Source organism: Carassius gibelio, chromosome A9 (genome assembly GCF_023724105.1).
Source record: "Carassius gibelio isolate Cgi1373 ecotype wild population from Czech Republic chromosome A9, carGib1.2-hapl.c, whole genome shotgun sequence".
Taxonomy (NCBI): Eukaryota; Metazoa; Chordata; class Actinopteri; order Cypriniformes; family Cyprinidae; genus Carassius; species Carassius gibelio.
This window is the reverse complement of record NC_068379.1, coordinates 4,294,460-4,320,500: the sequence shown is the minus strand read 5'-3', so window position 1 is coordinate 4,320,500 and position 26,041 is coordinate 4,294,460. Positions and strand designations below refer to the sequence as shown.

The window sequence follows — 26,041 nt, the reverse complement described above, 5'->3', positions numbered from 1 at the left end:
GAATATTTATTATTATTACTATTTGTATTACATTAAAATAAAGACTTTTAATTAGCCAATTCTACTTACATTTGTATGTGAAGCTGAAATCAATCTCAACTTTTAAAAAGCATCGCAAGATCTACTAACCGAAGATCACAGAAACCACTTCTGTGAAGTGACCATCACATTTTCCTTTGCTAATGGACTTCTGGAAGGGCCCTTCGCACAGAAATTCAGTTGTACACTTACGATAGCAACATTCCTAATTTAAGTCATTCAAATAAAGCCATTTTTGGAATTCACCCAATGTCTAATAAAGTAGCATTTGTGAGCGAAGCGCTGCTTTGATTACAGCCGTTACTGAGGAAACCTTTATTTCTGCCGCTCCTAAAGTGCCACCTGCTGGGAGAGAATGAATGGTCTTTTTCAATAAGCTGGTCTGCTGTTTTGAGACCAATGCTAAAATCGGCCGAAGGTTTTACGCAGCAAACACACAGAGTTGTAAATGTGAACCACAAGAGAATAGCACCAACTTCAGTTACCCCAGATGTGTCAGGGTTTTGCAGGGTCTTTCTTGTGTCTATGTCTTGTTTCAGCACATGGCCTTGTTTTACTTATCCATGTGCTTCCTTAGACCCTCCTCCAGAGATCACACCTGTCATTTCCACAGAAAACGTTCCTGTCAGTCCTATGTCAAGGTGCCCAGAGATCACTCATATCATGTCCACAGATTTTGTCAAGTGTCCAGAGATCACTCCTGTCATGTCCACAGATGTTGTCAAGTTTCCAGAGATCACACCTGCAGAAGTTGTCCCTACCTACCTTGTCTGTCTGGCCATACAAATTGTTCCTGCCTGTCTTGTCACGCCTACAGATGTTGTTCCTGTCAGTTGGGTCATGGCCATAGAGGGTTTTTTTGCCTGTCAAATTATGGCCATATAAAATGTTCCTGTCTTAAATGGGGAATCATCTCATTTATCATCTGTAAAATATGGAGTGCCACAAGGATCCGTCCTAGGTCCCCTTCTATTTTCAATATACATGTTACCCCTTGGTAATATTATTAGAAAATACGGAATTAGCTTCCACTGTTATGCTGATGATACTCAGCTATATATCTCAACGAGACCAGATGAAACTTCTAAATTGTCTAAGCTAACATAGTGTGTTAAAAATGTAAAAGATTGGATGACCAATAATTTTCTCCAATTAAATTCGGATAAGACAGAGATATTAATTATTGGACCAAAAAACACTACACAGAATCTTGTAGATTACAATCTGCAACTAGATGGATGTACTGTTACTTTCTCTACATTCAAAAATCTGGGTGGTATAATAGACAGCAACTTGTCTTTTGAAAATCATATTTCCCATGTTACAAAAACTGCATTCTTCCATCTTAGAAACATTGCCAAGCTACGAAACATGTTTTCTGTTTCTGATGCAGAAAAGCTAGTTCATGCATTCATGACCTCTAGACTGGACTATTGTAATGCACTTCTAGGTGGTTGTCCTGCTTCTTCAATAAACAAGCTACAGGTAGTCCAAAATGCAGAAGCTAGAGTCCTTACCAGGGCAAGAAAATATGATCATATTACCCCAATTTTACAGTCTCTGCACTGGCTACCTATTAAGTTCTGTATCAGTTACAAATTATCATTACTTACCTATAAGGCCCTAAATGGTTTGGCTCCTGTGTACCTAACTAGACTTCTACCACGCTACAATCCATCACGCTCCCTAAGGTCACAAAACACTGGACTTTTGGTAGTTCATAGGATAGCAAAGTCCACTAAAGGAGGTAGAGCTTTTTCACATTTGGCTCCCAAATAAATCTAGATTAAAAACACATCTCTTTCGCCAAGCATTCGAATAATGTATCTTAAATTGTGAGTGTAGTTGCATCTGATCAAATGCGCATTTTTATTCTTTAGCTTGGGTTAAACTAATTAATTTCACTTTGTTGGATCAGCAGCTATGCTAATGATGTCTCTATTTGTTTCTATGTTTTGCCACGGGATTTAGTAACTAGGATTTACACAAGCTCCAGTTTGGATCCAGAACACCTGAGAAGAGATGATACTGATCCTCAGAGGACCTCAGATGATGCGAACCCTGAATCAACAACAGAACTAACAAATATTGCTACAAGTGTGACTGCATCATATAATCATTATTAATTATTAATAATATTAATAATGTTCATCATCTGGCTGACTACGTCTTGTATAATTTTTTTCTACAAATCCTGTCATACATGCACAAACTGACAGTCACCACTTATAAGCTATTACTAAATATTGTAGAAAAAAAAAATTCTGTAAAGTTGCTTTGTAACAATTTGTATTGTAAAAAGTTGAACTTGAATTGAATTGTCCCGTTATATCCTCGAAGGTTGCCCTTGCCAGTTGGGTCATGGCCATAGAGATGGTTCTTGTCTTGTCAAGTCCTCAAGTGTTGTTCTTACCTGTCATGTCTGGGCCATACAAAGTGTTCCTGCCTGTCTTGTCACGCCTACAGAGGTCGTTCATGCCAGTTGGGTCATGGCCATAGAAGGTGTTCCTACCTGTCAATTTATGGTATAAAATGTTCCTGTCTGTTCATTTTAAATAAATGTAATTGCACAAACATGTTCTGTGTAAAATGTTCCTGTCTGTCCTGTTATGTCCTCGGAGGTAGTTCTTCAGTTGGGTCATGACCATTTAGATGTGTTCCTTTTTGTCTTGTTAAAGGGGGGGTGAAATGCTATTTCATGCATACTGAGTTTTTTACACTGTTAAAGAGTTGGATTCCCATGCTAAACATGGACAAAGTTTCAAAAATTAAGTTGTACGTTTGAAGGAGTATTTTTGTTCCCAAAATACTCCTTCTGGTTTGTCACAAGTTTCGGAAAGTTTTTTTCGAGTATGGCTCTGTGTGACGTTAGATGGAGCGGAATTTCCTTATATGGGTCCTGAGGCACTTCTCCCGGAAGAGCGCGCGCTCCCGTATAGCGAGGCTGAGCACAGACATTTCACTGATGAGAGCGATTCACTGATCAGAGTGAGAGCGTCGCGAAAAGTCACAAAAGAAGTGTCTTTTTGGTTGCCAGGGCAAGACAACCCTGCACAGATTACCAAAAAAAAAACCAGCATTAAGGGACCAGTGGATGGAGTTTATTTTTACAGAGCATCAAGGGAGTTGTGCAAGTGTTTTTGTTTGTTCCCTGCATTTCGAAGATGCTTATTTTACAACCAAGGCCCAGTTTGATGACGGATTTGCGTATCGTTTATTTCTTGAGGATGATGCAATCCCAACGAAAAAGAGTCACGATCGTGTGTTGGAACCGCAGGCGGTGAGTAAAACTGCTTAAAATATCTCTGCCTCCTTGTTAGTGTGTCCCCTCCCATGCCGGAGACCTGGGTTCGAGCCCCGCTCGCAGCGAGTCGTTGCTGCTGCTGCTCTCGTTCAGTTTCAGCCTCGGGATCTGATTCTGGATCATAAATAAACGGCTGAATCTGACTGTTAGCCATGGTTTGTTTTGGATGATGGTTTTTGCCTCAAGGTAAAGTCACAGCTTCCAAACGCTCTCAACGCAAAAGCCTACTTGCGCTCGTGATTCTTAAGCTCCGCCCACACATCACGCCTCCAGCCGGTCGTGTTTTTCCGGGAAAAATCGGTACAGACTATCTTTCTCTTATGAATATAATAAAACTAAAGACTTTTTGGAGTTATCAAGGATGCAGTACTACTCTATAGGTAATCAAGATTAACAGGATATTGAGTGAAAACGAGCATTTCACCCCCCCCTTTAAGCCCACGGAGGTTGTTCCTGCTAGAAGTTGTGCCCACTGAGATCATACCAGACCAGCTATCTACTGCTTCTAATGAGTCACTCAGAATGTGTTCCAGCTAGTCATGTTTCACCTGTGGAGGCTGTCCCGAGGCTGTCCCTACTCTCCCTGTCATGACCTCTGAAGATGTTCCTGTACAGTCTGCCCAAGCCCAGTGCTAACCGCTTATGATGCTGACTTTCACCCCACCGTTGGAGTGGACACCAGGAGGCGTCCATTGGGAGGGGGCTGTTTGTATTGTGTTTTCTTTCTTGTGTCTATGTCTTCTTTCAGCACATGGCCTTGTTTTCCTTGTCCATGTGCTTCCTTAGCCCCTCCTCCTTGTTTCCTCTTTACCACACCCTCTTGTTAGCCTAGTTGGTCTAATTGTGCTCCCCTGTCCCTCATGTATTTTCCTCCCTATTTATAGTGCACCTTACCCTTTTGTGTTTACTGGTCCGTGGTCATTCTCACCCCCTCTGTCTCTGTCTGTGGATGTGGCTGAAATATATGTTCATGTCTCCTTGTCTGGTTGGTCTTGTGCCCGTGTCTCCCTGTCTGGTTGGTCTTGTGCTCTTGTCTAGCCCTTGTAATTCCATTTCCTTGTCTTGCTCCTTTTGTTTTAGCTTTTTTGCTTTTATTTGTAATATTCATTTTGTTTTTCTAGTCCTGATTCATGGTTTTGTTTGATCGTTCTCTTAAGTTGGTTAAATGGGTAATTTCTTATTTTGTTACTTTACTTTTATTAGTTCATTGGTTTATATTATTTGTCTTGGATTTAACTTGTGTTTTTGTGGAGCTTTGTCCTGTCTAGTCTTGTGTTCGAGTTCTTGACCTGTCCCCATGTGTCCTGCCCGGGTTCTACCTGCCTGGCATCTGGTCTGTCTCCAGAGTCGGTGGTCAACAAGTTTCTGAGCTCTGCTCTATGGTGCCTTGTGTGGTCTTCTCTATCAGCCTGGTCTTGCCAAAGTATTCTGCCAGTTGTTTCCTGAAGCCTTCCCAGTGGCCTTCCCTAGCTGTTCCTGTTTATTGTGTTCCTGTTGTGGTATCTTGTGCACTTCACTTCCTCCTTGTATCAGTCTGTCTTGTCAATAAAACCTTGTTATATTTCACTGCAATTGGGTCCTCCTTTCTAGATCTCAGACAAGATGAGCCTGTGTTATCAGTTTTTAACGGCTGTTGACGAGGAATAACATTACATACATTGGAATGGCACAACTGACCAATCAGAATCAAGTATTCCACAGAGCTGATAAAAAAAGTAAATAAAAAGCTTAAAACAAAGGCTCATTTGCCAGGGATGGGCGTATTGATCCTGAAGTATTGATATATCGATACTGATGCGAGTATCAATAGTGTTGATGGTTAGGTGTTTGTTTGTTTTTACCAGTGATTTTCTTTATTTAACAAAAATGAATAAATGTGTACAAAATGTTTTGAATTGGACATTAATCTAGGTTAGTGAAAAATTGTGTGGGAAAGAACTAGTTTCCTGCTCATCTGAACACACGCAAAGCCTGCAAGAAAAAAACTAATCGATCTCTAAGAGCATTCACTCACTTCTGGGCTGCACTTCCCAAAAGTTTCATAAGAAACCATTGATACTTTAGGGAACGTTTTATATATTTGAGTTATTTCACAATTAACAAATTGTAATTGTAGCCTATATTGTTTGTGCAATTACATTTATTTAAAATGAACATTAAAAGTTAAAATTGATCGTGTTCTATTCTGTAATGCTAATATAAATCATACTATCAGAATAAAAAGTTTACATTTTATGCATGCAACTGCCTGTCTTGCCTTGCAGTCCCATGTGAAAATGAACCATGGTGGTTTTACTAAACTGACTGTAGGTTTCCATGATTACCACTATACAGTAAACATGTTTTAACCATGTTTAAGCAAAAATATAACCTAGCAAGTTGCAATAAAGGCAGTGAATGTTAAAATGCATTTCAAATATAAAGTTAAATATAAAATATAAAGGATATCATTACCCATTTTATTCAATTTAGAAGTGTTGTATTGTGTAAGTGTGGTATTGCTGACAATATGTACACTGTCAATAATAAGATAACATACTGGTTAGATTTAGTTTTAAATAAATATGTTTTATCAACCTAATTATGTATGTGGTGAAATGTTGATTATTAATTCGTTTGACTGCACAGTTTCCTAGTTTAGTTTGAACTTGTCGCTTGGTCACAACTGCTGTCTTCATGGAAGCTTTGCGTTCAGATATTTCAGATATTAAACAGAACTGCTTGCGTCTTGCGGAAGAACATCGTAGCCGGAACTACTTCTCTCTGTTTATGTCTATGAAGAATCACAAAGGTACTGGGTTACTCCGCCGCGGTACCCCCGAAGCTATCTAAAATAGTCTGAATATAAACACTTATTATAGGTGTACCCTAGTGATTCAGGACAAGCTAAAAACACGGTTTGGAAAATGGATTCATGGTGTACTCGCTTATTATATACATTTTTCTACATTTTGAACACAAACAAAGTTACGGACCGCAGCTCTGATTGGTTGTTTTTTACCGGGAGCGATGGAGTTTCTGCAAATGGCAATAGGACACTGGGAGGAGCCAGAGGAGCTTGATTTTTTCACAGATTATCTGTCTCATATTCTACTGTCAGGACATAATGACAGGTTTAATAAATATGTCAAAAATATTTTTTTTTACAAAAGTTCCCTACAGCACCTTTAAGTGGCAAGTAGGCATGTAATAAGTGGGATAATCCCTTACTTAAAGTAGTGTTTATAAGTGCAGCACTGCTTTGTCTAACAAACTGAGTTGCTGGCTGTCTTAAAATGACAGCTGTCAGTGTAAAAACCTTGTCCCAAGATGTTTTAGATCAGTTTTGGACACAGAAGGACCACCATTCAAGTGGGACTTAAATATGCCATGGAGGGATATAAAAAAGATTTTAAAATAAATATAGTGGTAACAAGATTAATTTGGAAGCGAGTTTTTAAAGATCATTGCGATTACAGTAGGTTACAGTCGGCATGATCAAAGGATTTCCTTAAAGAAATACCAGTGCTTGTAAGACAAAATAAGCATTTAAGTCTTAAAAGTTCAAGCAAAAAAGAACATTTGCTGAAAATGTATACCTTCAGACCATCCAAAATGTAGATGGGTTTGTTTCTTCATTTGAACAGGTTTGTAAAAAAAAAAAAAGAGAGAGAGTGAGAAATGTTAGCTGTTTTAGAATCACAGCTTTTCGCTTCACAATAATTTAATTGATGGACTGGATTGGGGTTGTGTGGATTACTCTTGGTGTTTTTATTGGCTGGTTTGGACTCTAATACTGATGACAGTTGTGTCTAGTGAAATATTGCTTTAAGCTACAGTGTTTGATTTTATGTAGATAAAATGCAGCATCAGAAGAGCTTTGTCATTCTCATGAAAATCAGTATGTATTCATTTCAGTCGACAGCACACAAGAGTCAACACATAGTCACTGTGAAGTGTAAAAGCAGCTACAAACATTTGAATACATGCAAGGATGACAAAACCATTCACAACTCAGTATGCAAAAATTATACTTTACTAGATAACAGATAACGTAAAACTGAGCCTGTGCATTTCAATACAATGCACAAGTGTAAAGTCTTATTGAATATTTGAAAACGCAATTACATCTCTCAATATTTTTTCTTCTCTCAATATCATTAATGTTCTGAGAATGCAGGACACTTAATCTTATCTCCCAAAAGAAAGATAGTTTCCTTGGTGTGTCTTCCTGGTTCTTTGACATCGTGTTGTGTATATTGTGTATCATTATTATCATAGTATATATAACATAAATGTGACTCATTTATTAAGATAGTGTATTTAGCTCCAGGCTACCAGTTTAGGGTTATATTTCCTTACGGAAAAAGGAATTCTACAGAATGTCCAAACAACAGAAATCTTCATTTGAGCAAAAGCATGTTTAGCTATAACTGCAACAAGGTCAACACGCTAGAAACAGGCCCTTAGTACAAACCGCACAAAGCAGTCGGATATTTAGACTAAATTAAACAAGCTACAGCAAATATTGATTTTTTTTTATTTTTTTTATAAGGTTTCATAAGAAATAAGGTCAGGGTCAGGGACAAACTTTTCCATTATTTGCATTATTTATCAATTTCCGGTGGTAATTATTTTTTTTATTTATTCATTCACTTGTTTCTTTGAAACAGATCTCCAGTTTGCAAAGGTTTCCTGAGGCAGACACACTGAACCAAACTCTGGCATTTTCAGCAGTGCCTAATCTAAACACTTCTGACTGGACTTCGCATCCATAAGCTTAACATAGATGTGTGTGATTGGTTATAATGATTGATTGGTTATAATTGCGATGCTGCAAAAAAACACACACACACACACACACACACACACAAAAATCAGATTCAATATGAGCCAGTCTAAAAGTAATGCAGCAATCTATCATTTCACAGGCCGGCTGTAATGGGCATTGTTTTTGTCCCAACACCCTGGATACTATGTCAGTAAGACATCTAGCAAAAACATTTCTTCTTTATAGATTTATTCTTATTCTGTGAGTAAAATAAAACACAGTACACACGTGTTTTTGCTAAAACCAAACAGTTATACATCCTGACATATATTCTAAAACACAACTAATATGTTAACTGAGCATCTGCACACATTGTTCGGCTTTCGTTCTGTGTGCTTTTCTGTGACACGCAAAGCTTGAAGGTTTTCTTTTTTTTCCGATTTAGCCTGACTCGCAAGTTGCTCCATATCAATGCACAGCGCTCTCAAAAAATAAATCGGTTTGGTCAAGGCATTCAGTCAAATATTTCTGAATAGTGACCGTTCATCCAGGTCATTCTGAGCATGGTGGGGTCAGTCTGCATTCTCTCTCACTTTTCATACAAAGGAAGAGATCTCATCTCAGCGCTGTTACAGACAGAAATGTGCATGGCTTTAGAAGACTTCAGCATTCATTATAAACATAAATAGCTTTGGTCAGCAACAGCCAACAAGTCTCTAAAACTATATTTTTCGGTGGGAAATCAGTTAACCACAAGAGACACAAAGGTCTGAATAAGAAATAACTTAAATGGGTAGTCAAAAATAAATAAATAAATAAATAAATATTTACTACTTACATGCTAATACAATCCTGGCTTTCTTTCTTCAGTGTACACTGAAAAAAGTGCAACAGCCCTGTCATTACTCTAAAGCACATTTTATACTTAATCTGACTTAAATTATTTAATTTTCTGTCTTGTTCTTGAGCTTAAGTAAATTATTTACTTTAGTTTAAAGTAAATCTAAGTTTTGTTGGTTTAATTTAAACTATTTGCTACCCATCAAATCAATAATTTTGCGTTCTGTGTAAACCACGTGACCACTGACGTAATCGAGGTTGGGTTTGAGAATTTTACGATCGACGGCCATCTTGTTTTCCCTCACATCCAGACTGCGGCTGACAGCAGTTCCACAATATCGGTGAGTAACTATACAAAATGCTTTAATTTACTGTAACTGCATCTGATAAATATGTAACGTTATATGATGCGTTTGAATAAGTTAACTGTTTTATGGGTGTGTTTTGTCACATGTACATACACCCACGCATCTTTAATTGGGCGGATTGCATGAAGTTACTGACACGTTAGAGTGAGCAAAGAATCATGGATCAATGAAAAATTAAGAGCTTGATTATTTTAAAACCGCTATTAGCCGCGAAACAGAACTGAAATCGTTAATCCCACAACGGCTTTCTGTGCTTGTACACCGGAGGCACGCGCACGAGACCCACAGCGTCAGCACTGTCTCCTGCCGTTTGAATATTAAAATATATACACAAAATATGTCGAAAATGTCCGTCTTAATTAGCTTAAATATAACACAGTGACTTATGAATTAAGAGAGTGTAAACTTTTGGGAGTACATTAGATTTGAGTCAATACACTGAAAAAAAGTGCACATGGCATGTCATTACTCTAAAGAAGTCGTTATAACGTTACTTGATCTAACTCAAAACATTACATTTTCTGTCTAGCCATCAGTGTTATGTAAATATTTGGTCAATTTAAAATTAAAAGAATGTATTGTTAGTGTAAAATATACATTTCTGTAAATTGAAATTTAAAATATTGGTTCCCATTGTCACGTGATTTATAACGTAATCCGGGGTCATGCGTGAGGACGTTCAGCATTCTTGTTAAACCGCATGGATGAACTCGGCGTGGTAAAACGTGAATAAAGAAAATTGGTAAGTAATTTTAAACGTACATCTGGGCCGTATTATTAAAATTATACGTGTATGATTTCATAAAATGTTATGTTTTACTGGTGTTTTACATACGGTTAGTATTAACGTAACGTTACTAGTTTGACTGCTCTAAATCGTTTAGAAGGTTTACACGTTTCCCTCATTACAATGTTAAACCGAGTGGAAATAAAATAATACAAGAAAACTGCTTCAGGTGAGATGGATTGATATTGAAACGTAGTATAAAGACTGTTTCGGGTATGCTGGAGTGCGATACTGTACTGCTAACCTTACATGTATAAAGTACATGCACGCTTCAGACACTTGTATAGACTTAACGTTTTTATGAAGATATATATTATGATGATTTTTATTGATTTATGAAACTCATGTTCGCAAGTTATTCGCTCTGCCTACTTGTATGGTCTCTCATTCATGATTAACATTAGCTTTACATGAAGGCCCAAACACATGTCTTTAGTGACATGCCTAAACACTTATTTTAACTTATTGTGTCGACCAGCATACTCGCAAATAAGTGATCTGTTTATGTGAGCCAGGTGGTTAATTCATTTTGTCTTTTGTAGGACGGGGTACTGCTGAACAACAATTAGGACAGGTTTTGAATAATCCAGTCACATGAAAAACGTAAGTAATTTGCACCATTTAATTTTAGCTTTGGAGGATAAGTTTTGTTATTTATCTTTCTTCTCTCCTATGCTCTACCTCACCATTCTCATTGGCAAGTAACTCAATGTGAAAATGTCTTGGATGCCCTAATTATATGTTTTGTTGTTTAATGCATTGTGTGCATATGTCTTTTACAACTAGTCCTCAAAGTAATTTTTTTTTTTTTTTTCAGAAGTCTATTTTCTGTTTCTCTTTCTTACAGATTAATGCAGAATTTTTTCGCATCACGACCTTACCTCTACAATCAAGATTTATGGCCTCTTTGGACAGACAGACAGCTCTCAGCTTCTCCAGGTTATTAGGAGCAAAGGTGGAGCCCTCCGTGAGAAAACTAAGGACACTATTAAAGTTATGGATCAGGTATTGGTTACATGCAAACAAATTTGCTTGTGGCGATCAATTTAGTAGTGTATTGGTCTAATAAAAACAATACATCTTGAACATTTTGTAGAGTTTGGACATAGACATCAGAAGAGAGTGCCTGCTGAAGTGCCTGATCACATACCTTGGTGAAGATGCAAGCTGTCTGATCAAAGAATACCAGGTAATGTAGACAATGTAAACTACTGAAATATTCTACAACCATGTTTGCCTTAAAGTTATATTTCACTACCAAATCAACATTTCCCTATGTTTTACTCGCCCTCAAAGCATCCTAACTAAATTTCGATTTGGTAGTGACATATCACTTTATAGTTAAATTACTAAATTGTGTTATCATTTACACATCAGCCTGTGTGACTTTCTTCCACGAATATGTCTGTGATTATCTACAATGGTCAACACATTGTACGAGCGTTTGCTTGTACAAAGTGTTTAAAAGCATTTTCAAAGCTAAAGAAAGTGTAAAAGTACATCTTCACCCAAAAATTTTCATCACTTACTCTACTCTTGTAATAAGCCGTTTACATTTTATTTTTATGCTGGACACAAATGAAGGTATTTGAATGAAAGTTAGCAACAGACGTTTGGGCTCTACATTGACCTCCATAGTAGGAAAGCTAAATAAATTTTGGAATTTTCAGATGAAGGGATATTTTTTGTTATTATTATTTTTTTTTTCACATTCCCTCAATTTACTCTCTCCTATGTTTTTAGGCTGACCAGAGGGAGGAAGCAGAGAGAGAATTTGAAAAGACCACCATGGCGTTTTTTGTGATCCGTGAAACTGATGCTCTTAGTCTTGCACTGGACATTTCCATTGTCATTGACGGTGTGGAAGTACTCAATTAATTGCCCTCTGTTGCATGTGCCTGTGCATGTGTATTTGTATCAGGATGTTATTATGACAAAATAAACTGTCAAATGTTTGATGCTTGAAGTCATTCATCTTAGTTGATAAAATTGCACATTCTGAAAGTAATTTTTGTTTTCATATTACATCAATGTTTTAAATTGTATTTGTTTGGATATTTGGTTAGATAGAAAGTAAAATAATTAAGTTAATACAAAGAAAAAACATTAAGACACAGTATAATTTGAGATCTCATTAAACTTAAGAATATTATTTGATTCAAAGATACTTTTTGCTTTGGCTAAGTAATAGATAGTTAATTCTTTTCAAAGTAAAAATTTTAAGTTGATAAAAAGTAAAGTAATTAGATGTAACAAGTTGACGCAATTTTTTTACTTTGATCCAATGAAACACTTTTTTCAGTGTAACACACACTCACTCACTCTCTCTCTCTCTCTCTCTCACACACACACACGCACACACACACACACACACACACACACACACACACACACAGATATATTTTGAAGAATGCTGGGAACTAAACATTGGCGCACTTCCACTGAATGGAGAAAAAAAAAATCTCAAAATACCTTAGAGGTTGTTTGACATGAGGGTGAGTAAATTTAATCACAGATTAATAAGGATAATATTAGTGATAATGACCGACTGCCAGTGTTTTTAATCATTTTGTTGAACAGATACGTGAAAGCATATCACATACGAATGAAGATAAAACATCAGTGAAGGGGCACTGGGTTAAAGTTAACAGACTGCGCAGACCATCGTTCTGATTGATATCGACAGGTCAAGTTCAGCACAGATTCAAATAAATGTAGCCTGTGCATCGCGCTCAAATATAGGCTATAGTGAATATATTTCTGAATGAATGCGGGTTATGCTGACAGCAGAAGTTTGTCTGCTTTATCTGACCTTCGAGACGACCCCTCAACAGTACAGGATATTTCAATCCCATCAAACAGTAACCGTAGACTGGAACCCTGTCAAACGCACAGCATGCACACATTCATTCCTATAGTTTACAAGCGGCAGTATTATTTGTAAGAGCACGTTCAACTTTGTTGTCACGTCTCGCGATCTACTTTACTCCATCAGCTAAATAAAAACAAACGCACTTACCATGTCACATCAGCAGGACATGCTCGCAATGCCTCAACATGACCGTGTCCACCGAGCTCCGACGTCAGTCATGACTCGATCCGATCCCATGTACTGACTTACAGTCTTACAGTCCTGCTTTTAAAGAACGCATATAATACGCACAAGTGATCGAGCACCAACAGAGACGTACTTCCTGGTTACAGATGTCCTGAGAACGACACGCGAGAAAACATGTATGCCCTCCTCGCGAATGCCGTTGCTTGTTTTCCTGTTAGGTCAACAGAGCAGATCGTGTGAATGTCGAGGAAAGAACAACCAATCACAGGCGGGGCAAACTGAATGCAGTATTATGCAATTTGTTTATAGAAAATTATGCAACTACTTCTACAGCAGTATAGGTAGTGTTTATAAGCCAACAATGTATTAATTTTCCTCAAGTGCACCCCTCATTATTAAACTTAGGCTAGGTGTTCTGACAAATAATGCTACCTATCAAATTATGCTACCAACACTGTATTTATTCTTCTATATGGGTAGGTTTATGATTGCAGTAGGTGTAGGTGTTAATAAAGCCTCACACCTTATTAATAATATCATGCTGAAAGCAAAATCTGATAGCACTTCTCACTATCGAATTATGCTGCATCTGTTTTAATGGGAGGTAGTATAGAAAAATCTGACAAGGAAGCATGGCAATTAGCTAAAATACAGACTACTTATAATGTAGTTGATCATTTTAGTTTTAGTTAAACAACATAAATCACACAGTCATACAACTGCTGTGTGCTTTAAAACTGTTTAAATAATTCACAGGAAAAAATAAAGTACACCAGAAAGTACACACGTCATCCTTTCCCTTTATAGTCACCCTTTATAGTTACATATTCACACTTTAGGCAATGGCTGAATTTGTAACAGCACACTACTTATATCTCTGCCAAAAGAAGTTACATAAGACTTCAACTCTTTTATTGTATTGGTATTTCCTTTAGGAATGCTAAACTGGTTATTTCTCATTCAGTTAGATGCATGGTGTTATACAAAGTGGATTACATGGATGATCTAGATATTCAGAGCGCAAAACATGTTAACCATTTTGAGATGGCAAGGTTCAAAAACACTTGAATTTAAGTAGTTTAAGAAGGAACATAATGTCTACAGATCAGCTGAGCCATGCAAAAAAAAACACAACAAAAAACAAAGATTAGGCCTAATAAATCTACCATATCGTGCTATAATTTCAGGAGATACAGCCCATTTCTCAGACAGGATCTAATGGACCTAATGGTCAGAGAATCAAGACTATTAGTGCTTAACATGAAATAGTTTTAAATGATGGTCTTTATTCATTTCCCCCCATAAAAACTAAAATGAAGATGTCTTAAAGTCTTTGCTTTTAAGCTATTCTTTACTTTTAGAGTTTGATGCGTTACATTATTGATGTGGAAAAAGTTGCACAGACTAATTAAATGCTGGTTTTATTGTGTAATCATTAACTTTGGAGTTTAGCTTCTCTTCTTTGGACTCTTGTTCGTTATCTGCCTCGGCTCGGTGTTCATCTTCACAGCAGTTCAGTCAGTGTACTGTTTGAGTCAATGAATTACTCCTGGATATATGTTTGTTTGAACTCAGAGGGAGTGTCAGCCACATTAAAAAAGTTAACAGCTTAAGTCATTTGTGGATTAATGCGTATTGGAGACACAAACCGTTTAAAACGATTCAGTTCGATTTGGTGAACTGGTTCAAAAAGAACCGGATATCACTAAACTGCAGTAAACTCTCTCACAACAGACACGGAAGAGAAGACAATGCTGAATAAAGTCGTAGTTTTTGCTATTTTTGGACCACAATGTATTTTCGATGCTTCAACAAATTCTTACTGACCCTCTGATGTCACATGGACTACTTTGATGATGTTTTTCTTACCTTTCTGGACATGGACAGTATACCGTACACACAGCTTCAATGGAGGGACTGAGAGCTCTCAGACTAAATCTAAAATATCTTAAACTATGTTTTTAAAAGATAAACGGAGGTCTCATGGGTTTGGAACAACATGAGGGTGAGTTATTAATTACATAATTGTGATTATTGTTTGAACTAACCCTTTCAGAAAATATTATATTTGGGTTTACTTTTGTGTTTATTCCAAAAAGTATTTTGAGTGAAAAATTACTGGTTGCATAAATTATATTAATTGTTTATGAGTACTATTAATTTAATATATTAATTTCAGTGTCTGATTTGAGGACATTTTGTTTGCTTTTGTACAATAAACCATTTGAATACTGTGATGGGTCACCACTTGATGTCCAATGGGTTTTAAATCAAAACCTGGTGAGTACCACTGTTATACCATGTTAAATGCTGTTCAAATCTAGTAAATACCTACAGTATTGTTCAAAATAATAGCAGTACAATGTGACTAACCAGAATAATCAAGGTTTTTCGTATATTTTTTTATTGCTACGTGGCAAACAAGTTACCAGTAGGTTCAGTAGATTCTCAGAAAACAAATGAGACCCAGCATTCATGATATGCACGCTCTTAAGGCTGTGCAATTGGGCAATTAGTTGAATTAGTTGAAAGGGATGTGTTCAAAAAAATAGCAGTGTGGCATTCAATCACTGAGGTCATCAATTTTGTGAAGAAACAGGTGTGAATCAGGTGGCCCCTATTTAAGGATGAAGCCAACACTTGTTGAACATGCATTTGAAAGCTGAGGAAAATGGGTCGTTCAAGACATTGTTCAGAAGAACAGCGTACTTTGATTAAAAAGTTGATTAGAGAGGGGAAAACCTATAAAGAGGTGCAAAAAATGATAGGCTGTTCAGCTAAAATGATCTCCAATGCCTTAAAATGGAGAGCAAAACCAGAGAGACGTGGAAGAAAACGGAAGACAACCATCAAAATGGATAGAAGAATAACCAGAATGGCAAAGGCTCAGCCAATGATCACCTCCAGGATGATCAAAGACAGTCTGGAGTTACCTGTAAGTACTGTGACAGTTAGAAGACGTCTGTGTGAAGCTAATCTATTTTCAAGAATCCCCCGCAAAGTCCCTCTGTTAAAAAAAAGGCATGTGCAGAAGAGGTTACAATTTGCCAAAGAACACATCAACTGGCCTAAAGAGAAATGGAGGAACATTTTGTGGACTGATGAGAGTAAAATTGTTCTTTTTGGGTCCAAGGGCCACAGGCAGTTTGTGAGACGACCCCCAAACTCTGAATTCAAGCCACAGTACACAGTGAAGACAGTGAAGCATGGAGATGCAAGCATCATGATATGGGCATGTTTCTCCTACTATGGTGTTGGGCCTATTTATCGCATACCAGGGATCATGGATCAGTTTGCATATGTTAAAATACTTGAAGAGGTCATGTTGCCCTATGCTGAAGAGGACATGCCCTTGAAATGGTTGTTTCAACAAGACAATGACCCAAAACACACTAGTAAACGGGCAAAGTCTTGGTTCCAAACCAACAAAATTAATGTTATGGAGTGGCCAGCCCAATCTCCAGACCTTAATCCAATTGAGAACTTGTGGGGTGATATCAAAAATGCTGTTTCTGAAGCAAAACCAAGAAATGTGAATGAATTGTGGAATGTTGTTAAAGAATCATGGAGTGGAATAACAGCTGAGAGGTGCCACAAGTTGGTTGACTCCATGCCACACAGATGTCAAGCAGTTTTAAAAAACTGTGGTCGTACAACTAAATATTAGTTTAGTGATTCACAGGATTGCTAAATCCCAGAAAAAAAAAATGTTTGAACAAAATAGTTTTGAGTTTGTACAGTCAAAGGTAGACACTGCTATTTTTTTGAACACACCCCTTTCAACTAATTGCCCAATTGCACAGCCTTAAGAGCGTGCATATCATGAATGCTGGGTCTTGTTTGTTTTCTGACAATCTACTGAACCTACTGGTAACTTGTTTGCCACGTAGCAATAAAAAATATACTAAAAACCTTGATTATTCTGGTTAGTCACATTGTACTGCTATTATTTTGAACAAAACTGTATGTTATGTGCTTTCTAGTAATAGTCAGGCTCACAACAGAGCTGGTGTTATGACAGTTTTGACACAATTTCATTTTGTTATCTGACCTGCTGAACAGAGAAAAGTCATAATATATTATATAAAAAAACACAGTATTGTTAAAAGTCTAATGTAATGACTAATTCCTGCCAGGATCGTAGCGGGAGACTGATAAATGTCACTGCTTTCATCTGCACCATTCATCAAATTACTTTTTGAGCAATGAGCCACAATTATTGAGATTTTCTTGTTGCTTCTTGTTCTTTGTGAAGGTGGACAGTCATGGCTCATAATCCACTTTTAATGTATAGAAAGCTCTGTGTAACTTTGTCCTGCTTTTATTTTCCACCGAAGAAATAACATCAAACAGTATTGTAGGGCATGCCAGTTAGTGAATGTACATTTTTAGTAAGCTATCCCTTTTTCAAATTATACAGGATTTTTTTTCTTTCATCCCCTGTTTAAAGCCGTGTGATCAAAGTCAACTGAGCAAGCTGTAGACCGAGAGTTTGTGTTTTGTAAGAACAGGGTCTTTATTACACAGCAAACACTGGAGATATGGGAAATAAAAAACAGATCATGGGAAATAACACAAGTCACATGACTCCCACTGAGATACATACACATCCTGTACACTCAAAGATTAAATACTACATGTAATACTATGTATTTACTGATTTTCTGCCATTACTGAATAACCCACCTCTTTCTCTGACGGTAATCTTCTGCACCTCAGGAATGAAGAATCTGCAGACGAGTTCTGTCACAATCTCTTCAGACTGCTGGCTGTTCCTCCTGCACGTGTACAGACAGAAAGACACAACAACAGGCCGATTAAAGCAGACTGATTCTGTTTGTGACAAAGGAAATGCTGTAAAACAGCCAATGCTGGCAGCCTTGCCGAAGGACACTTAACAATGATCCCTGTAACTAGGAAATACTACCTCATTAGTTTAGTTACTGGCCTCAATATAGGCTTCTAGTGATTTCCTACGGTTCTGCTGCCACACCTGGCATCCGTAATATATAATTTATTGAGGGAATGAATAGACACAGATTTCAAACATATTTTATATTTCGTAGGATGTACAGAAGATGTGTTTTGCCTTTCAGGATAAGTACGCTCAAATGTTTTTTTAACAAGCAGAGCACAATGGGGGGAAGTCGACCTGTAGTCAAATCTAAGCATGGCTTTGTGTATTTTATTTAAGACCTTCTAAAAGCGGAAATGAGTCATCTTTCATGCATTATTTTATCAGATTCTTATTACTTCATTAAAGTCTTTATTAAATACTCAAGAGCACTATGAATATATTGAGAGTACAAGGTTATGACAGCAGAAAGCATTCAAATAAACACTGTTTGGATCTATTCTCATGTGATTCAGACATCCCTGGCAGCTAAACAATAATCTTGAATCTAATAAAACCTCTGACGTATGCAGCCGTCAGTGACAAACACATCTAACAGCCTTTGAATGTCAGTACAGAGATGACACAATCTTTTTTACACATTGAAATCCAACGGTGCATTTATATATTTTACAGTGTATGATTTTGTTAGGAAGAGACAACAGCATATTTATTTTTAAATGGATGTTCTATAGACCTGTCCTTTCCTTGATCTGCCGCCTCTCTCTTCAGTCTCACGGATACGACAGCATGGATTCATCTTTCCTTCTGCAGCCGGAGCAACTCTTTAGAAAGTCCAGCATGTCCACTATCACTCCTCCAGACAGGCCAGATATACAGGGCTCAATCTGAGACACCTGAGAGAAAGACGGTGGGAAAAGGAAAAAAATCATTTAATCAGTTTAATAGAGATATTATAGCGCATTGTAGTTCATTCTTACATTGTTTTTTTTCAGTGATTTTTTAATGTATTTTTTAGACCACAAACACTAACAGTTTTTAACCAGACTCATACCATATTAGTAATATTTTTATTTTGTCCTGAGGAATTTTTTTTTAATGGTTTTTATTTATTATTATTATTATTTTTAACGTTAAATAGATTTGTTTGTTTTTTTTAATTTAAATGTAGAATTTAAAGTCTCTTCCTTTAAAGCAGGACTGGTGTCCTGTAGAGATTAGCTCCAACCCTAATCAAGCACACCTGAACCAGCTAATCAAGCTCTTACCAAGCACACTTGACACATCCAAGCAGTTGTGTTGAGGCAAGTTGAAGCTAAACTCTGCAGGACACGGCTCGCCGAGATAGGTGAGCCCTACTTTAAGACACAATTTATGTCTTATGAGATGAAAACCTGTGAGTTCAAAAATATTCAAAAGAATCAAAACTCCAATTCATTGCAATGGCCTCAGATCACAAGACATTAATTAATTGTGGATTATTGTGATGTTTTCATCAAATGTGTTCCTGTAGCTCAACTGGTAGAGCATTGCGCTATCAAGGGCAAGGTTGGGGGTTCGATTCCCCGGGAACATATGATGTGTAAAAACTGATAGCCTGAATGCACTGTAAGTCGCTTTGTATAAAAGCGTCTGCTAAATGCGTAAATTAATTTAATTTAAATGTTTGGACTCTCATTCTGACGGCACCCATTCACTGAGAAGTGAGGAAATGCTACATTTCTCTAATTCTGTTTGAATGAAGAAAAAAACAGATCTTGGATGGCCCGAGGGTGAGTACATTTTCAGCAGATTTAAAAAAAAGAAAAATCATTACCGTACTTTTCACTAGGGGAAGGTTTTAAGTTCTGAGAATTACAGAAAAAAAAAAACCATGAAAATGTTTTCATAATACATTGAACTGTTTCATTTCCACACAGGAAACGGACTCTTTGTGATGTGACCATTGCTGAGATGCCTTGAAAAGATCAGTGATGTTGTGAATGCCTAAAATAACTGTATTTTGATTGTACTGAGATAAGTATGAAGTTTTTATCAAAGTTCACATAGTACAGCAGGTGTGTACTTCCATTTCTTAAACATGTACTGTATATCTCCGGTCTAACTCTTTCAGACTGGATGTCTCTCTGTCTCTGCAGGGCGAGTGTGACCTGTTTTTCTGCCTCTTTCTTGTCCAGTTCCTCCTCCTGCAGTGCAAGGGTGGAGCGCAGTTCTTGGATCAGTTCCAACCGTTTCTCTCTTCCCTCGAACATCTGTCAACCATCAGACTTCATCCTTTCACATCGACAACAACATCGCCATTGGTTAGAAAACCAGGCTCCGCCCACTGAGCCTTACCTGAATCTGCACGGATCTTCCTCTGAGCACTTTCTGCAGAAAGATAATGACCTGTTCCTTTTCCTCATGTCCCTGTTATGGACAGAACACTCATATCTCAGAATGATCGATGTGTCATACAAAAAGAATTCCAAAATAAATGATTCCGTGGAAGTCAATGTTTATCATACAGTATCCTCCGATCACTTGAGATCAGCGGTTCTTTCAGTCTTACTGTTATGAAAAAGAATGCACTTTAGAAAAGAGTAATTATTACTGAAAATAATGTAATTTAAAATAATGTTTTTGAAACTGCATGTTAATTGCACTTAATTGATAATGTATTAATCGCAATGTTTGTATAATGTGTGTGTATTGTGTATATTTATTATGTATATATAAATACACACATACAGGATATATTTTGAAAAGATGTACATGTATATATTCATAATTTAAAATCTATATTAATATAAACTCAACTTCTTTCTTAAATGTATACTTAAATGTGTGTGTATTTGCATAAGCATAATAAATATACACATATTATGTAAACAAATACTTTTATTTTGAATGTGATTAATAATTTGACAGCACTAATATTTACTACAGTTAGTTTTTGACCCACTTAAGTGCAACTTTATATGTAAAACAACATTTATTGTCTTTAAAATATGCTTAAAATGTACTCCCTAAAGTACCAACAAGAATTCATCTGTTTAAGCTCAAACATTGACCTGACTTGACTACAGCATGATCGCGGGCTGTATCTCTGGGGGTTTCCACCCCGGGGGTTGCAGGTCGTGGAGCAGGTTTTTCCGTCTTAAAGAGGATCCACAGAGGCTTCTTTTCCCGTTTTCTCTTTCAGGGCCTAGTGGGAAGCGAGAGCTCAGGGGGATATCTGTCACTTCATACACCTCCTCCCACAGTCTGATTAAGAGTGAAAAGCACCCAGCTGCTCATTACCTGATGAGTCTTCATGAGCGGGCTGAGTGTGCGATGAAGCCTTTAGTCACTAGGTCTTGACACTTTGATTCAAGTCTCCTTGACAGATGGAGAAAGACTTGCCTCCAGTTCTAACAGACCTGAGAAACACAGAGATGTCACTGGTATTAGAAAGAATGGGTTTTAGAACCAACTTTAATAGTCATAAGGAAAACAACTTCTGCAAACAGAAACAGACCTTCATACGTGCTGAGAAAGTGACTCTTGACCATGTTGTGGTTGGAATTTCGGACAGAGATCGGGCCAAACCGAGACAGAGGCACGTATGTCTGAAACCCCTAATCTGAGTAATCTTTTATAATATCACATCTCTTCAATTTTCCCTCCACATTCTTCCGTTCTGCCAGCAGCTTCCGAAATGCTGTGAGAAATAGGAAAATTATAGATAAAATGATATCAGTTTTTACATGCTTATTATTTCATAAATCATGGTTAAACACAAATGTGCAGACAGCTCTTAATGCATGCTATACTTCATTTAGTTCAAGATTTGAATAAGAGATTTATAGGAATGATGGATTTTTTATCATGCCTCAGTTTTTTTTTATAAGACTTTAAGCACAGTTTTCTTTTCTGTATTAAAAGACAAAAAGAAGGAAAACCGCTGAAAGACCTTAAAGTTTCTCTATTGTTGAAAACATATACTGCATAGATGATTCTTCCTAAATTTAGGGGAAGGAAACATGGTAAGAAACACATCAGACTAAATATTTAGGCTTTGTAATTGAATTGCAACCTTTGAAAATTGATAATCACACCAACTGATAAGTAACACCGTTTTGTGTACTCATCAATGCTGATTTGCACTCACGTTTGACTTTTGTCAAGTGTTATTTTTGGGCTGAGGCTAAGGATGTTTAGCACCTAACCGCTAGATGTCGCTGCTAACTCTTGCAGTGCTATCGGAAGATATGGTATCTATGTATTTTAAATGTATTTAATTTAAAACAAAGCTATTTTTTTTTTATTTTATTTATGCAACTGACGTGGGTCATGCTTCAGCTCGGAAAGCAAATAAATCTGTAAAGATTCGGAGAAATCACATCCTTTCAGCATAAAAAGTATATATTTTTTCCTTATGATGCTTTTATGATTTAGTCGATTTATGATGAAAGTGACAAAATCCAATCCAGTCTTTACTTTCATTATGTACAAAGCACAAACTGCTTGACTTTTAGTAGTGTGTTTTTCGATATTATAAAGTTATGTGTTTTAAATGTTCTAAATTGCAACTTCATCATTAAAAATATGAAATGACATATATATTTAAACACATTACAAACAAATTAGCATATTTAAAATATGGAAATATATTTTAGTTGAACATGAATGCTTGACAGTAAATATGGCAATACACCATTTAAAAAACAGCAGAAGTCATCATGGATTTTTATTTTTTTTTATTTTTTTTGAAGCAGGCTAAATTATGTAACAAGTAGCTACTATTTTTGAAAGTATGCTAAACTGTAGACTGTTTCGCAATTCAGCCAAATATATGTAACGACATGTGTCATACACTGCAAATCCTCTTTTGGCCTGATATATTTCTCTTTGGCCAGTCACAAGACAGTCTCAACAAACCGAAGCTCGCAGTGGGAAACTACACTCGTGTCTTGTCAAATAGGTTGAAACAATGATTTGCTGCTGTGTAACGTATTTATAACTCACCATACAAATAATCATAAGTCATGTGTTGTCTGAAACCCCTACTAAACTATTTTTTTTTCTCGTTAAATGTTCGTGTCACAGAGACGGTCAATTAATTTATGAAGTTTGTGTTTTATTCGTCAGCGATTAGGGCAATGGTTACCATGGAGACCATAAACATCCGACCACGTCACTAGCGCTATCACCGCTAAGGCGCGCAAAACAATCCCGTCCAAAACTTGTTTTTTCCCGCTCTTAATATTCTTTTTGAATTATTATTTATTCATTCGTAATTAATTAAAGCTTAATGCCAACTCGTGGATGTGTATATACTTTTGGAGACCGGCTGTATTATGTCTCATGCACAGAGATGCTGGAAGGTAAACTGTGGCCGGTAAGTTACACTGCTTAGACTAGTCTTAAAAGTTAGACACCTAATTTTCTGAAAGACTGGTCATAATTAGTATTATTTATTTTTTTAAGCAGTTACTTAAAAACGTAGATTGATTGGATTTGAATCTGAAAAGTAAGTCAGATAACTTGCTTAACTGCTAGTTAGTCAAACTAGTTCTTCAGACAGTCTCAGTATGGTGACTATGTTTATGCAGCTGGCCCCCTGAAAAACGAAATTTGTGTTTATGAACTGGTTCATTTCTGGTATTGGGTTCTTTTTAAGGTTGTGACACTTATTTCTAGTGTAGCCTATAGATTTTTATTTTCTTACGATTATTATATTTATCTGAAAAGTTTATTAAGGTTTTTAATTATAGGGTCATTATTTGAGAGATTATTTAAAAATCTGTCCAAGTATTTGAGAAATTGACAATATATGCTATTTGTAATGGATGTTGGTTATATTTGAGTTGTTACATCGTGCATTTTTCTTGTAATGTTCCAGTCAAGTTTACATATATTTTATTATGAATTGTGTAGTTAAGCGGTGACATACTTTTTTTCTGTTAGGGAACATCTCTTTTTGAAGATGATCACAAGAGTTTCTGAAGATTCATGAACTAAAAGGAGATGTCATTTTGTGATTTTTGTAATTAACGTACTATTAGCAACTTCACATTTCTACAGTTGTGCAGTGGATATCAGCAGCCTTGTGCCTGTGACAGAATCATGCACATATAGTCCTTGAACAGCATTTAAGTGTTTAAATATAAAATACTGTGCAATTATATTACAGGATGACATCCTAAAACTCTCATTCTTAGAGATGATTGTTGCCCCCTTAGAATGACCACGGAGGGGCGATATCTCAATACACACACACACACACACATATACAAATCAGAGCTTGCAGTGCACATTTCTTGTCAACAGAGGTCGCAAAAACATATTGAGCTCGTAATTTGCTTTTACTTAAAGAGACTAATAAAGTGAAAAGTGAAGTGATATGTGGCCAAATGGTGACCCATGCATTTAACCCATCCAAGTGCACACACACACACACACACACACACACACACACACACACACACACACAGTAGTGAACACACACCTGGATCAATGGCCAGCTATATAGCTGTTGGGGGTTCGGTGGGCGGTGTCTTGCTCAAGGGTCTCACTCAGGCGGCAAGGAAGTCGACCGGAAGTTGAAGTCGGCCGCGTGCCTCCATCTTGTAGCAGAACTTCACTTGCGTTAGCATCCCATTGACTCCCATTCATTTTGGCGTCACTTTGACAGCAAATAACGTTACATCTGAGGCGTTTAAAGACTCCGTTTGTCCATTATTTATTTCTAAAGATACACGACAATGTATAAAGGGCTCCATTACCTTCTATGTTACATTATGGCCCCGTAAAAACAGTTTTTGTAAAAATAGGCTAACGATTGCGTCATAACCACTCGTCTCTCTGTCGCACAGTACAGAAATTACCGTACAGACAGGAGGAGAAGCTCGCAGGCAATTAACTTAATATGGCGTACTGGCGTTACATTTACACTCACGCCAAAGAACTCCCCGCTCAAGCTCGCCGTCTCTGCAAGATTAACGATGGCAGTTTGCACGCACAGCTACTAGAAGATTTACGTCTGTCAGACAGGTTTCTGACGTCATCAAGCTTCGTTTGAGTCTGCGCGTCAGAAACGGAAGTGCAAAAAATAGCTAAAAATGGGCTTCACTTGTCTCAATTGAGTTCCAATGGGGTCGCGGTGTCCATTTCTTTTACTGTCTATGGTCTCACCTCAGTCGTGGTATTGAAGATGGAAGAGATCACTGGTCATTCACTCCCCCACCGACTCGAACACGCATCCTTTGGGTTACAAGTCCGACTCTCTAACCATTAGATTAGATTAGATTAGATTCAACTTTATTGTCATTGCACATGTAGGGTACAGGGCAACGGAATGCAGTTAGCATCTAACCAGAAGTAGAATAAGCAGTAAGTACAGAACACACAAGGTCTATAATATGTAACAAATGTACAATAATATACAAATAAGGCAGTATTTTAAATACTATCAGCATGATAGTCATGAATGCCCACTAATGAATTAGAATACTCTCACATTCACAGAAAACAGCGTAGTTCCTCTTTGCAAAATAGCTTGTATATCATATAGTTTTATACATTTTTGATTTTTTCTGAAATTCTGGTCTTATTTCCTTCACTTTTATCTTCATTACTCTTGACTTTTGTTATTGGTTGGATTTGGTTTCTAATTCGGACCATTCTCTGGATTTGACCCTGTTTTTCTGTGACATCCTGAAGTTAAACTTCTGCGAATGAGTATTAAATCACGCTGTCTGAATCATACTGAAGTTGCTAACAAAAGCTATATATCTTTAAGAGGAAACTTTTATTACTCAGGTAGTATGACATGTAGTTGAGAGACTTGAAGCTTCTGTTTACTGTAATGTGTTAGAAGTTTCAATTGTCCATGGCAGAGTACAGTTTGTGACATTGTTGAGACCCCCTTTGTGTTTGTTAACACATCCTAAAAACAAACTCATTGACTTATTATTATGGCACAATGTCAGAATAATCACTGTGAGAACAATAACCTTGTGGGTTTTGTAACAGCATGTGGTTAGGTTAGATGTCAAGTGCTTCCAGACACTGTTG

At 37.0% G+C, this 26,041-nt stretch overlaps 1 protein-coding gene and 2 long non-coding RNA genes across 7 annotated transcripts in view; 2 read left to right on the top strand and 1 right to left on the bottom strand.

Moving 5' to 3' along the window:
- Positions 1–13,384, bottom strand: part of LOC128019475 (nuclear receptor subfamily 1 group I member 2) — a 30,117-nt gene extending 16,733 nt beyond the window's left edge. The window contains exon 1 of the mRNA XM_052605477.1: positions 13,108–13,384. Coding sequence (XP_052461437.1) covers positions 13,108–13,110 — 3 coding nt within the window. The 5' untranslated portion in view covers positions 13,111–13,384. The remainder of the gene's footprint in view (positions 1–13,107) is intronic.
- On the top strand, positions 9,200–12,043 carry LOC128019476 (uncharacterized). Of its 4 annotated transcripts, none has more exons than XR_008185170.1 (5): positions 9,200–9,274; positions 10,631–10,691; positions 10,936–11,093; positions 11,185–11,277; positions 11,832–12,043. It is a non-coding gene; the product is annotated as an uncharacterized LOC128019476 (long non-coding RNA). The 4 variants fall into 4 exon arrangements; XR_008185172.1 differs by having other exon boundaries at positions 9,232–9,274; positions 10,906–11,093; XR_008185171.1 differs by lacking the exon at positions 9,200–9,274 and adding an exon at positions 9,323–10,043 and having other exon boundaries at positions 10,906–11,093.
- Positions 13,385–19,183: 5,799 nt separating the features above from the next.
- Positions 19,184–20,507, top strand: LOC128019472 (uncharacterized). 2 transcript variants are annotated; one of them, XR_008185167.1, is made up of 4 exons: positions 19,184–19,349; positions 19,706–19,773; positions 19,921–20,058; positions 20,179–20,507. It is a non-coding gene; the product is annotated as an uncharacterized LOC128019472 (long non-coding RNA). The 2 variants fall into 2 exon arrangements; XR_008185168.1 differs by lacking the exon at positions 19,706–19,773 and having other exon boundaries at positions 19,198–19,349.
- The last annotated feature ends 5,534 nt before the right edge of the window (positions 20,508–26,041 follow it).